The following is a 15,778-nucleotide window of genomic DNA, read 5'->3' as shown; positions in this document are numbered from 1 at the left end:
TGGGAAAACAACAAATTGTAACTGAGAAAAAAATTATACCATAATTTTAACAGAATGAGAATACCTCAATATTATTAATATTACACACACACACACACACACACACACACACACACACACACACACACACACACACACATAAACTACAGCCTCATAAAAACAAAAATCTTTATGGGGCAATTCAAATGGACACATACATACAAATAACAGGAAGAAGTTATGTAGGACACATAGTGAGAAATTTAATTCTTTATTTAAAGTATTCTTACAACAAATGAATCCAGTTTTCTTTTACAAAGCGTCATGAATAATTAGAGTGGAAGAAAAAAAGGAAGCATGTAGGGTCAAAGAATTTTGTGATGGCAAGATGGAGCTTTATTTAATGCACAGGGCTACTGAAGATCAATACTTAAAGGCACACTGCAAATCTGCGTAGTCTACCATATCATAAAAATTCAGAAACAAGGCAATAAGCCAAAAAATGCAAGATTTCAAGACCAGATCATTGTAGAGACAATCTGGCATATGCTTGATATGATTAAACTAAGAATGGGAAAATGTTTAACCCCATGATGATAGCAGTGAGACAGATGTTGGATTCAAATAATTGGCTCCTAATTCCATTGTAATACACTGTATATTCTATCTGCCAACATCAATTATGACAAATCAACTTGTTAAGATTGTAAAAACCATTAGGTCATTAAAAAACATTATCTCTTTTTGTCATGAAGGTATTTCAACCAAAATACTACACAATAGTAACACATATTCATAAAAGTGGAAATTTTTGATTAGTCTCAAATTAGAGACTCATCTCCCTCCTTCCTGGGTCCTCAATTCTTTTTTTAGGAGAAAACTTATAACAGAGTAGTACATCACATTTCTGATGATAGCCTTATAACAACAGTTCAGTTTGGCTTCCATAATGACTTTTCTACGCAGAAAGCAATATATGACCTGTTCTGGTAGAACTAAACAATAAAATTTGTCAAGCTGAAATTTTCTGTTATCTTGTGAATATGATAGGAAATACAGGGTGTTTTGCAATTCATGTTACACACCTCTAGAGGCTGTAGAGGGGTCTTTGTAGCTCAAGTTTTACTTAGGAACCCATTCCGGAAACATCATCCAGTGACGCTATACAGCATCAGAGTTGTAGATGGTGGCACCTGTAAATGTACGTATTTATTGGGTGATTCCATGATGATGTTACAGACTTTTTAGGATGATGGAGAAGGATAAATGTATTAATTTGAAGTAAGGGTCCATGTACAGGAAACAAATGAGTCGAAAGTTATAAGCAGAAACCATTCTGATACCTCTGACAGTGTAATAATGTACTGGTACTGTTGTTGCTAAGAATGTAGGGTGAGCAACTTTCAGAGGTGGTAGTATGGACTGAAACAAGGTAAAAAGTCCAATAAAATGGACTCTAAAATGCATAACTTAAGTGCTATGAGCACACAATAGAGGAGATGTGTTTCACAGCAGCGAAGATGAAAAAGTACTCATAGTTCCTCAGGTATGCATTTTAGAGCCCATGTTTATTGGACTTTTTTCTTGTTTTGGTCCATATTACCACCTCTGAAAGTTGCCTACCTGACAACCTTAGCAACAACAGTACCAGTATACGTATTCCACTATCAGAAGAATCAGAATGGATTTTTGCTTATAACTTTCAACTCGTTCATTTCTGGTACAGGGGGCCTTGCCTCAAATTGATGCATTTATCCATCTCCATCATCCTAGGAAGTATGTCACATCATCGCGGAATCACCCAGTACACAAACACATTTGCAGACGCCTATAACTTTGACACTCTGTAGCCTTGTTGGATGATGTTCCCAGACATGAGTTCATACGTAAAACTTGAGATCTACTAAGTCCCCTCTACAACCTCTTAGAAGTGTGTAAAAAGGACTGTGAAACACCCTGCATTACAAACCAAGTTCAAACGAATGAATGAATCAATCAATCAATTGCCCTAGGGCTGCCTGACCTTTGCCCTCAGGTGCTCCTCCTCTGCAGACTGTTTACAAGTATCTTGAGTACATCATATGTTGTGGACACTGTACAGATCACAAAAAATCTGTTGAAAGGGTAACTGTCAGCAGGGTCCACCAGGGACGCATGTCACACTCAAAAGCATTAACAGTGGCACCGCCACCACAGAGACTACATTGCATCTGCCGTCACATGGTCACCGAGGACCACTGTGACATTTCTCTACTTGCATATTTAGGTCATGGCTCAACCTCCAGAATGCAGCTCTGCTCATCCCTCTGTTCTGAGCTCAATGCCAGCCACACCACAACTCATCAACTGGAGGTGATGTCGAGCACATGCGGGTCGCTGCTCACTCGTGCCAACCTTGTCCTGCCACATCCAGTGGCTCCATCTCTCTGATACATGGCTCGCATCTACACTTCACAGCAAGCATGATGTTGCTACAGCAGCCACCAGGGGAAATACTCCACAATGGGACTGGTGTTATTACTGTGACTCTTTGACTCTACTTGTGATAGTGACCAACATCACTATGGACTTTGATTATGTTACTCATATATGATCAAGGACGATCTTTCAGTTTTTATTCAGACTCTGTCTTAAGTGTAACTTAACTTCTGGTGTTCTGTTAATAAAGTACTGGTAGACTACATGGAAATCGTCACTGTTATACCCTTATGAGTCAGCTCATGGTTCGCTGGCTCCAGTATCACCTTACAGTTTCATCTGCCACCCATCTTCCACTGCCTTCCTCCAGCTGTGGCTGACACTATTGCACCCATGGCGGGTTCTCTTCTCAAAAGTGGCACTGGCCCATAGTCATCTGGCATCAGAGCAACCAGACCAGGTTACCGCCATGACCTTCCCACACATTGCTCTCCCAGCCGCTTCAGGAAGATGCAACCTTCCTCACAGGGATAGTGAAACACTTCATACAATCTACTTCTGGTTAACTGTGTCTCTATATAGTTTTCCTTACTTCCCTTCATGTTTTGTCCTCCATTATTTTAATTTTCCTGCAGTGTCCATCATTTCATGTTCCTATGTTTGTCTCCTTGTGTTTTCATTCCTGCAGTGTAGATCACGTCCCCATGCACACAAATTCTTGTACTCCAGTGCACACCAGTTTTCAACTAGTGTGGCATTTCCGCTGCCTCGAGTGTATTGCCACTATTTGAGTACGTTTCCCTTCCCTTGCCGGCACCATCACACCTCTGGCCATCCTCCCCCTACCGAGCCAGACGCTTGCATGCCGCTTCACGATTTTGACTGGACAATGCAGCCACAGCCAGCCCTTTTCCTGAATGTGGCGCAGCACCTTGTGCCCTGAGCACTGCAGCCATGATTCTGCCATTTGTTTTCTTTTCAGGCACACTCAGTGCCAATGTCCTCTTGTAGGCAAGCTCAAATTGTCCACGCCTCTTTGGGAACCACTTCACAACCTCTGGGACTGGATTCCTTGCCTGGGTCACAGCCACCGAGCTTCCCCACATGCTGGTTCAGTGAGGAATGCACCCCTTCTTTGTGGACACCTATCAGCCCTGTCAATTTGGTACTTCTGTCTCCCTCCATGGGGTAAGGGGACGCAAGATCTTGTATCCACCATCAAGATGGCTTCTCTATCTTTTCCCCAATGGGGAAGGGATAATACACACATCCATTGTTGACCACTTCAGCTTTCCTGCTCAATGTCCATGCCCTGTGGTAGCCTGTCCTTGGACCACAGGCTCTCCTCCTCCAGAGATTGTTTACAAATATCTCAAGTCCACCAAATGCTCTGGACACTATACTGATTACAAACAATCTGTCATGCTCACCAAGCAATGCACACATCAATAATAGTGCAGGGACTAATGTGTGTTCATGGAGTGCCACTGTGGTTTTTCTCCAGCTGCTACTTAATTAAATCGTGACACGCGCTCGAGCAGGCAATGCTCATTGATCAGCTACATGCTTGAAGCTGGCCACGCCATGACCCATTGAGCTCTCGCTCAGTATGCCAGTTGTGCTAACTCTGATCCCTCGCATCCCTTGACTCCGTTCCTGTGATGTCTCGCTCGCCCCTCTACAACAAACCGCACTATGATGTCACTCCAGCAGACACCTTGGACATAACTCCAGCAGCAATCAGGGATGATATTCCACAATGGGACTGGTATTACTACAGCAGAACATTTGTTAGTCTTCTTGTCCTAGTGACCATCATGACCGATGTCACTGTGGAATCTTTTTGTTGTGCCTACCTGCGACTCAGCATTTCCACTATTAGCAACTTTTCTTCTTGTTATATTGGAATTTGATTCTGTTACTCATATCTGATCAAGGGGATCTTTCATTTGTTGCTCAGACTGTCTTAATGTGGAAGTTAACATCTAATGTTGTGCTATGAAGTACTGGCAGTCTACCTGAGAATGGTCACTTTATTTATGTGCAGCCTTAGAGCTAAGGAAACACACTCAGTCACCAGTGGAGATTGTCGGTGCAATATCAGAGCAGCCAGAAATGAAACATATTACCATCAAAAGAAAATTAATAAGTGTCTTAAAAGAAACAGTGCCAATCTATTACAAATATCAAGAATTTTGAGAACATATCAATTATCTGGAAAAGAAATGCCTGGAACTTCATGCGAGCAAACACAATGGGTAAGTATAGTTCTAGAGATACCACTATAAAGTAAATTTCTAACTTTAGTCTCTGCAGTAACAAAGCTTCAAATGAGAAATTCTGATACCAAGAGGCACAAAAACATCCTTACTTTATACCAACAGCCACTAAAAAGACCTATCTCCAACCATCTGTGAATATATATGTGTAAATCATACTGTGTTTACCAATGCCATGTTAAATGCAGTAGTAGAAAGTTTCACTGTAGAAATAAGTAAACTGAAAAAAGATGATCTTGTTGAAATCAATGCCAATAGTGTCTATAAAAACCAAAAATCCAACAACTTACTGCCTGAACTGTGCAATACAAGCATTGTTGCAAACTTGGTAGAATGACATGATTTACAACAATCACCATGTATTAATTGGAAAAAAAAACACACACACACACACACACACACACACACAAAGCCAAAGGTCAGCGCCAAGCAACTGTGTTATAAATATGATTGCTCGATATAACTAAAAATGAACTGCCAGGTAAAATCAAACAATGCAAAATTCAGGACGCACTGTAACAATATTATGAAAAGGATAGTTGCTTTTCACCATATAGCAGAGATGCTGTGTTGGACAGACAACAAAAAGACTGTCAGAAAGTAAGCTTTTGGCCAAAAGGCCTCCTTCAAATTACACAACATACACACGCTTGACCACTGTTTCTGGCTGCTGAGACCAGACTGCGAGCAGCTATGCATATGAGAGAGGCAACCAGGTGGTGGTGGTGAGGAGGATGCCACGGAGGTGAGGGGGAGGGATAGCAGGTTAGGGGTGGGGAATGATAAAGTGCTGCTTGTGGGAGCATTAAAAGATGAGATGGAGAGAGGATAGGGGAGCTAGTTGCAGTTGGGAGGTTAGACAGAGGGCAGGGAGTGGAGGGTGAGGAGGAAAGGAGAGAAGTAAAAATACTGAGGGTGGATTGGTGGAATAGATGGCTTTGTAGAGCTGGAATGGTAAGGACAATGACTTATGGAGGTTGAGGCCAGAAGGGATACAAAAATGTAGAATATATTGCAGGGAGAGTTCACACATGCACAATTCAGAAAAGCTGGTGTTAGTAGGAAGGATCCAGATAGCAGAGGTTACGAAGCAGTCACTGAAATGAAGAACGTTATGTTGGGTGCCATGATCAGCAATGGGATGGTCCAGCTGTCTCTTGGCCATAGTTTGTCAATGTAGAATACAGCACAGTGGTTGCAGTTTAGCTTGTATATCACATGACTGGTTTCACAGGACTACCTCTTGTCATGAAAAATGTCCTACCCACTATCCTTTCCACTCCTCCCACAGTGGTATTCTGCTGTCCACCGACCCTACACAATATCCTTGACCATCCCTACACAACCCCTGCTCCCAACCACTTGCTTCATGGTTCCTATCCTTGTAATAGACCTAGATCCAAGATGTCCCATATATCCTCCCACCACCACCTACTCCAGTCCAGTCACAAGCATCACCTATCCCATCAAAGGCAGGGCCACCTGTGAAACCAGTTATGTGATCTATAAACTAAGCTGTATGCCACATGAATGGCTGCTAACAAACTGTGACCAAGAAACAGCTGGACCACCCAGTTGCTGAACATACCACCCAACACGACTTTCCTTCATTTCAATGACTGCTTCACAGTCCGAGCCATCTAGATCTTTCCCACAAACAACAGATTTTCTAAATTGCACAGGTGGGAACTCTCCTTGCAATATATCCTACATTCTCATTACCCTCCTGACATCAAACTTCATTAATCATTGTTCTTACCCATCTAAGTTGTGTGTGTGTGTGTGTGTGTGTGTGTGTGTGTGTGTGTGTGTGTGCGCACGCATGTGTGTGAGATGTCTAATTTGGAAGAAGCCCTTTTGGATGAAAGCTGACTTTCTAACAGTTTTTTTGTTGTGCCTACATGCAACACAGCACCTCTACCATATGGTAAGTAGAAACTATGCTTTTGATAATATTGTTAAAATGAACTATGGCGAACATACATACTGTAGTAAACATGAACAAAAAGGGAAAGAAGGCAATATTAAGAGACCCAGATGATAAACCTGGTAAAGTGGAGGATCCAATTACTACAGATTCCAATAAAACTTCTGTAGTTTCCTTTAATTGCTCTTATAAATAAGTACCTATCTATGGAACACAGCTTTGAAGGACCTGGTAATACAACATACTATTGGAAAAACAATAACTCAAATACATATGACTCCTGGAGTGGTAGACCAACAAGAAGGGATAAAATAATTGAAGATTATACATTTAAATATACAATATGGTAGAAACAAACTTGAGTTATTGTAGTTATTTGTGGAAGAACATTCAACCACACATGTTGCATATCAGCGCTCTAATCTCCATAAGAATAACATGTACCGGAAGTGAGTTTTTCTGCAACACTGGTTAAGTAAATATACGACACGCTGAAAATTTCTAAGTCCGAAAACGAGGTCACACGCAGGACTAAAGACCTGAAATGATGTAATACAGATTAAAAGGTTACTCACTACCAGTTATTAAAGGTAGAACAATGCCAACTTTGTTTATGAACATACTGTAATTAAAAAAAAATAATTTCTTGAACATTACTACAAAGTAGGTAAAATTGAAATGGAGCCATAGTGTAGTTTGTCAGATTGATTCTGATGATATTATACTGTATTTGTGATGAAATGAATTTACTTTGACCTTTAAGGAAGACTGATCTTTATAATTATCTAAATGAACTGTAGAATTTGCATTCTTGGTAACATTTCAGTTCATTTGAAAATTCATCTGGTTCCATTTTTATTGTCATTGTCAGATCTTAAAAAAGCATCAACACAAAGGACATGCAGCACTAAACTGTGTGTCCATGTGTTGTCTTTTTTTAATCTTTTAAACTAAATTGAAGTACAGCCATGACTGTGAATTCTACAGTATATATGGTAAGTTACTTATTAGTACAATAGATATGAACCTCACTGATATATCAAGCTCTCATAATTTTATAAATAAGATGAGCATAGGTATCAAAATAATTGAGACAAGCTCTATCACAACAGATTTTGCAAAACTCAGGAGAAATATTAAATTACAGTAGCTCAGATTTAAATTTTCTGACCACTTTTGTCACATGACAGAGTCCCTAAATTTAGCTAACCCAAAAATAATAAAACTGTTCAATAGAAAGAAACTCTGATAAGCTGTAATACCACCACCTTTAAAAGTAAGCCAACACAAGAGTACAGGAATACTTTTTACTAGGTGAAAAGATCCGTCAAATAATGAACAAGTTTCATCCAACCCTGCTGAGACACTACAATAACTGCTGTTCTGTCAGAGACATCAATATGGTTTTAAGATACTGCAAAACCTGAAATAATGCTTGGCTGAAACTTCCACTCATTATGAATGGAGCCAGGCAGGTATATATGATCAACCTTCTCCACAATGCAATTAATCAGCAGATTTTTAATGAAAAATGTAATAAGGTAAGAAAACCTTTAAAATAGGACTATCAAACATTGGGAAATGAAAGCACAGCAAAGAGCTAAACCAGTCTGATAATCTAAGTAAGTATCTTGGGAAGTAATTGATGAATGTAAAGCTGTCAAAACAATGAACACAACAATTACTCTTTTTTTTTGCCCAACCAACTTATATTAATACACCTTCATGCCAGGACTCCATTTCACCCCACACAATATACTGATTTTGAATTTGTGAAGGCAAATGAGCAGGAAGTATGCAAAGTAAAAAATATGTTAAAAGAAGGAAGTATCAAATGACTTCAGTTTATTGGGAGAATTTTATAAAAGTGTAAGTCATCTATAAAGGAGAATACGTACAGAACACTTGGGCAACCTATTTTTGAGTACTGTGCAAGTGTTTCAGGTCCTCAAAGACTCAGATTAAAGGAAGACATCCAGTACTGGTACTGGAACTGTACTGGTAGGCTTAATCAACACTTGAGTATAGCAGACATGCGTCATGAACTCAAATGGGAATCGCTGGAGGGAAGAAGACATTGTTTAAGTGAAACACTACTGAAACAAGCATACACCTCACATAAGGACCATGTAATGTTATGCGCATTTAGGGGAGCTAATCAGCTGCCCAGTAGTGCTGTGAGGTAAGATGAATTTGTTGCACAGTTGAACAACAGTGGGTCCACGGCTCAGGGTGCACTGCAGCCAGCCTGGCTAGATGACTGTTTCTGGTTAGTATGATGACTGTTTCCGGCTAGTATCACGGGGTATGGGCAAATCCTGGGAGTTGGGAATTGGCACAGCTGTCACATGGATGGCCGTTGTCCAGGAGACAATGCTCCAAAAAACTGTGTAGTGCCATACAATCTCAAAAATAGAATGTCAAATCAAACACCTTTCAACCACCTAAATTTCCGAATTGTTTCATTGGGCTATGAGGCAGGTGATGTTTGAAGTGATCGCTATCTCAAAAAAATTCACGGATACCAGTCTTTAAATGCTGGCCCCTATTCCGACTGGATCAAATGATGGCATCTTCTTGCATGTCGGTCAGGGAGTCTGAAGATGGTATAATACATCGCAGAAACTGGTAGCCCAATAAAACAACAATTTGAAAATTTAGACAGCTGAAAGGGGTTTGATCTGACATTCAGTACTGAAAAGCAAAGGTCCCGCAAACCATCTGTCGAAAGGTGGACATACAGAGAATCTTAAAAGTGGCTAAGTTACAGCGCTCTTTGAAATTCAACAACTCACAGTAAAATATTAATGCACATCTGAATACATCTGCAATCTCAGAAAAATTAGGCACGTCTGATGACACAACAATATTTTCAATATATTTAAAATGACAGAAATTAACATTTCACAGCTTATACACATTTTCACAATCAACCTCTGCATTAACAACTTTTAAATGCTTCAAGTGATTTCAACAAATGGTATCTCAGACAACAGCACTGCAAGATAGCTATCATCCCTGAAAGCCACTCATTTGTAACCATTTTATATACTAACACTGTCTTTTTATATCTTTTTTATTACATAAATGTTTATCAGAACATCGTATTATCCACATTTACACAGCAAATGAAGACGGCATCAACACCTCATATTTTGCCGTACTCATGTCATTATGTCTGCAGCTTGCGGTCTTGCGGTAGCATTCTCGCTTCCTGCGCACGGGGTCCCGGGTTCGATTCCCAGCGGGATCAGGGATTTTTCCTGCCTCAAGATGACTGGGTGTTGTGTCATCTTCATCATCATCATCATCGTTCATCCCCATTACAGTCAGAGGAAGGCAATGGCGAAACACCTCCACTAGGACCTTGGCTAGTACAGCAGTGCGGGTCTCCCATCGTCCCCTACACTCCTCGGAGTATCGGACCTCATCATCATCATGTCATTATTTAATGAACAGTTTATTATTTTGCCAGTAACTTGATTTAAATGTTATTTACAAGTGCTATTAAAAAGCTGTGCTGTTTAAAAGTGGTAAATTGCTTTTGTTAGCAGACACCACAACTGAAGAGAAAACTGAAAGATGCTTCAGTTGAGGGGCATAAATAATTGTTTAAACAAGATTTAACTACAATTATTTGTCAATTTAACATGAACACACTTGTGCAAGAATGCTGGGTTATTTATTTATGCACAAACTATTACTTACATTTACTGTAAATGATCTGAGCGTAATCAAATGTTTATTTCTTTTACTTGAATATTGTTGTAATATATTAGTTTAATGTGAGAAAGTGGTCATGATGAGACAAATCATGGTTGTAGAGTGTAAGAATGATGTGGGCATGGCCTTCAGCCAATGGAAAAGCAAACAGTAGCCGAACACTACAAGAGTCAAGAGGAGACTGTGACTTTTTGAGGGAGGAACTCAAGGGAACAATTCTGAACACTTGGTGTTGAGTGTAACATGCATGATTCAGTCATATAAGTGATTGATTCTGGGTGGTGAATGGCTCCCAAAATCTCTAACTTTTGGAGACACTCTGAACTCACAAGAGGTCTGAATGTGCTGCTCCAGAGTAGGACTCTAATCTATTTCCATGTGATTTATGGAACTGACAATAGACAAAGAATGAATTACTATTTTTTTTTTTTTTGTATCATATGCGATAATTTGTAAATCATCAGGTTAAACTTTGGAATGTTTTGAGCTGGTGAATATTTCATATATTGTGATTATGAAATGGACTTAGCTTTTGTGTATCTTCAAGGACTGTTTAGTCTGGGGGGACTTAGCTTTTGTGTATCTTCAAGGACTGTTTAGTCTGGGGATTTTATTACCATTCTCATAACTCTTTCAACATAGCTTTACTGCACTTGATAAGGAAATTTTTTTGTCTGAATATCATACGGCCACTTCCTGTTTACCTCAGATGTCCTTTCTTGAATAAACATTATTCAACATAATTCTCTGTTGTCTACATCAATTACAGATGTTAGAATAAAACCCTTGTTATTAAATTATTCATTTAACTTTTATTTTGTTTTTTTGTGTATTTTATTAACTTGCAATTCTAGCCAATGCAGAAACTATTGGACTGAAGGATCACAAATACAGGTTACTATTTTCAATGAATTGGTTGCGAGACATGAAAGCAGACATGTGCGGCTTGACCCTAAGGCTAAATTGAGCTATTCTTTTCATACAAAGCCATTGATTGTCCAAACACCTAAGGAATGAGCAATATCAGGTGAAGTCCCGACTGGTTTGTTGATGTGGGATGCTTTTAGGGAGAGCAACTACTCAGCAGCAGTTGCAATTGGAATTTTCTCATCTGGGATATGAGTATAATCCCTTTAGAGTTGCAGCTGTAATTTTAATACATTATTCCAGGAGCGGAGATCTTGACGGTGGCATAGCAGCAGTGGCATCCATGGGAGTGCTGCCCACTAGTGGCAACTTTTGAGTTCATCAGCAATGACACTTCATGCAGCAGCAGTATGGCAGAAGCAGCCAGCATGACCAATAATTTATATACTTGCGCTCAGTACTACCCTGGACTGCAGCAGCTGAATCACATTCTCCGTCAGAATTTTGGCAACCTCTCATCGTGCCCTGAAATGAGGAATGTCCTACCCACCATCCTTCCCACCCCTACCCCAGTGCTATTCCGCCACCCGCTGAACCTACACAGCCCCTGTTCCCAATTCCTTGCCTCATGGTTCATATCCTTACAATAGACCTAGATGCTAGACCTGTCCCATACATCCTTCCACAACCAGCTACTCCAGTCCATTTACAAGAATCACCTATCCCATCAGAGGTAGGGCTACCTATGAAACCAGTCTTGTGACCTACAATTTAAGCTGCAACCACTATGCTGTGTTCTATGTGGGCATCACAACCAACAAGCTGTCTGTCCACATGAATGATCACCAGCATGCCAAGAAACATGTGGACAACCCAGTTGCTGAGCACACTGCCCAACACAATGTTCTTTATTTCAATGACTGCTTCACAGATTGTGCCATATAGATCCATTGCACCAGTACGAGCTTTTCTGAATGTGCAGTTGGGGAACTCTTCCTGCAATACGTCCTATGGTCCTGTAACCCTACTTGGCTTCACCTATTGTCCTTTACCCACCTATCACCTTCCCTGTTCCCATTCCAGCACCAGCACTACACAGCCTTCTATTCCACCGATGCACTCACATCCTTTTCACTTCTCCCCTTCCACCCCTTTTCCTTTGTTTAATCTTCCGAATGCACCTATCTGCCCTAACGTCTTTCCACCTCACACTTGTATGCTCCCACAAGTGGTATTTTACTGTCCCCCACCACTACCCTGCTATCCTCATCCCAGCTTCATTCTTACCCCTCTCTCCCCCCCCCCTCCCCCCCCATCCCCTTCTCCCCCAGATGCTTCTCCAATTATGTGCAGTTGCTCACAGTCTCCAATTATGTGCAGTTGCTCACAATCTGGCTTTGGCAGCCAGAGATAGTGGTTTTTGTGTGCGCGTGTGTGCGTGCGTGTGTGTGTGTGTGTGTGTGTGTGTGTGTGTGTGTGTGTGTGTGAGTGTGTGCGGCAACTGTATCATAATTTCAAATAATTCAAGTTCACCAACATACTTCAGTTTTCATTTTCTTACATTAGGGGGTCATCTTTTTAAAATATTTCATTTGAATTACTATCAACAGAAATGCAAGTGAAATTAAAATAAACCATACTCCTTGGATACCTAAGAATCCATAAATTAAATAATGCTTTGAAAGACAAATTTCTTTTCTAATGCCACAAGCAGATATTTCAGATGGCATAAATGGCTATGGAAGAGACATAATTATCTAGACAAAGGCAACAATTTTTCACTACAAAAGCAGGGGAAAAAAGAGTATCAGAAGAAATGGCTTCAAAATTCACCCACAATAATAATTGTTCCACAATTAGCTACAAACATCCCAATTTTACTCATAATTACCCACAGCTTCGTTCCATGCATGTAAATGCTACTGTGCTGGAGAGACATTCAAAAATAACTACCTTCCAGTAGCTGATGAATGTGGGTTTGATCACAAGATGGCAAAGCATTCCACAAGAAGAGCAGCTCAAATGCCAGCAGGCAGCAGTAGGCAGTATCAAATACTGGTGTAGTTGTACTAAAATGATGCGTCCGTCGTATGATGAAAATCTCAAGTTGGGAGCTTGAACGGTGGTTTCCAGAGGAAGCCAGCAAAGGAGCTTCTGCTGTCAACTGAGCAGCCTCTTCCAAACGTCCTGCTGCACCTGCACAGACTATAAACAGAGAAAACTTGAAAGATGGAGACTTTTTCTCACATGTAATGCATTCAAAGATATAAAAAATACATGAGAAAACTACGTAAGGAAATGGAATGAAAAATCAAAATGAAATGTTTAAGGAGTAAAGGTAAAAACTCATTGAACAGTTTAGGTACTGAGTTGTATAGGTCAAAAGGTGGGTGCCCCTTCCCCCCCCCCTCCCCCTTCCAAACACATACCCACATCCTGGCTGACTACATTGTGCCTGCAGTGCAGCTCGACAGGTGTGAGGGCATTTCGGGTGGAGTGAATAAGGGGAGAAAGTAGGCAGGGAGTGGTAGAGACAGTTGGGGAATAGTGGCTGATTGCTAGGTAGGAGAGGCAACAGGTGCACATAACAGCGATGTGGCACTGGTTAGTTTGCTCTGGTCCAGTGTCAAGAGAGTAACGTGCAGTGCACAATGACATGGAGTAGTAGACTGGTAAGTGGAGATAGAACAGATAATGAGGCAGCCTGTGGAAAGAATGGTTGGAGTGCAGGATGAGTGAAGTTATGATTAGTGGGCAAGAGTTGGGTAGGGGTGATTGAGGTCAGGAGGATTACAGGGTCAAAGGATGTGTTCCAAGGACAATTCCCATCAATGCAATTTATTGAAGCTGATGTTGGCAGGGGATGGGGTTTTGAGACAGCCATTGAAACAGATCATACTGTGCTCAGCAATGTGCTTTGTGGTTGAGTAATCAACTCTGATGAAGGAAACAGTTTGGGAGTAGCCATTTATTCAGGTGGAGAGCTGGTTGGTGGTCATGCCTACAAGAAATGCTGTGCAGATATTACAACAGAGCTGGTGGACTGGAGAAGGACATGCTAGATGGGTATATGAGACTAGTCTTGCACCTCGGCCATCCACAGCGATGCAAACCATGTGGCACAGGAATCGGAATAAGTTTGGTATAAGGCTGGACTAGGATATTACTTAGATAGGGTCACAGAATACCACATTGGGAGAGGTGAGAAGGATCGTGGGTAAGGTGTTACTCATTTTCAAGGGTGATGACATGTAATTGAAGTCTTGGCGAAGTGTGTGTATCTCCTCCCAATCCACTCCGCCACATCATTTTTTGCTATGCAATATTTTCCCCAGCCTGTAGCCAGAATGAGCTCACCAGTGCCACATTTTTGTCCCATGGACGCGATGCCTTCCTTCCAGCTGTCAGCCACCCTTACCCAACCTGCCTCCTAATCCCTGCCTTCTTCCTCCCCTCATCTAACTCATGTTAGAGAAACCCTATCCTAGACAAGCTGCAGTGCTGGTACTATGTAATCACACAGATGTTTCTACAAATGTGTATGTGTACTCTACAGCTCTAAAGAAGGATTCATCTTAAAACTAGCAATGTTCTCAGTCTTGTGCATGAGCCTATTGACTACTCAGACCTCAGTTATTCAGCGAGTTATGACCATCACTTTCTAAATTATTTATATTCCACCAAGGACTTTCCATTACCAAAGCAAATATTTTATATTGTTAACCTGTCATCAAAATAGGAGCATCTACTAACGAGCCGTCAAAGCAAGAACTACTGCAGCAAGGCTGACAAATCCAAATGTCAATTTTGATTGAAACCGGAGGTTTTTTGGCATTTTGTAAAATTTGTTAATAGTGCATTTCCTTCCTTTCCCTTCTTCCCTTTCCTTTTTTTAGCTGAACAAAAACAAACAAAAACTGAAAAGTTCAAGATTAAACTGTACTTTTAATCTAGTGTCTGTCAGGCCTGATTTAGTAGTTGCTCTTTTGAGAAGGAGACATTTTTGTCATCAATACAGTCAGTATTTTTGTTTTCCGTCCACATAAATAGTTTTACTGTTTTTTCTATTAAATCAGGTTTACATATAACATATGAAAATGTTATGTACTTTATCAATAGCCAGTGTCTTGGTCTCCTATGCTGATCCATGTTTCCAAGTCTTTATCTGCCTGGCTTCCCTCACCTTAACCTTGGGTAGAAAGAAGTTCATTATTTCAACATTAAAGAATCCAATGCTCTACTCTCAAACATGGTTTGATCATTTATTTTATCAACAATAAGGGAAAGCTGAGGTTCCTGCTGCTTCTCTTGAGCAGAAATAAACATACATTACATTCAACACCAGACCACAGTGTCAATAACCTGTGATTTATTGATCACTTTTTGTTCTTAAATGCCTTATATACACTACTGAAGGGTCTTCAGTTCTCAGTTTCATAATACTGTACAGAAATACTTAAAATAACTACAAATATTGACAAAGTATACTATCTTAACAAAGTATAGGGTATCTAAAATAGTAAGGCAAAAGTTAAATTTAATAAATGAGGCAAAAAATTTAACACCCAAGTAATCAAGGCTACCT

The 15,778-nt window shown here is 40.4% G+C and overlaps 1 protein-coding gene across 1 annotated transcript in view; it reads right to left on the bottom strand.

The window, feature by feature from the left end:
- The window catches only part of LOC126458409 (tetratricopeptide repeat protein 39C-like), an 86,882-nt gene that overhangs the window by 9,295 nt on the left and 61,809 nt on the right, over positions 1 to 15,778 (bottom strand). Inside the window, exon 8 of the mRNA XM_050095426.1 lies at positions 13,147 to 13,398. Within this exon, the coding sequence (XP_049951383.1) occupies positions 13,147 to 13,398 (252 nt within the window). The remainder of the gene's footprint in view (positions 1 to 13,146; positions 13,399 to 15,778) is intronic.

Source organism: Schistocerca serialis, chromosome 2 (assembly GCF_023864345.2).
Source record: "Schistocerca serialis cubense isolate TAMUIC-IGC-003099 chromosome 2, iqSchSeri2.2, whole genome shotgun sequence".
Lineage (NCBI taxonomy): Eukaryota > Metazoa > Arthropoda > Insecta > Orthoptera > Acrididae > Schistocerca > Schistocerca serialis.
The sequence above is the reverse complement of the archived record's forward strand: the minus strand, read 5'-3'. Positions and strand labels throughout refer to the sequence as shown.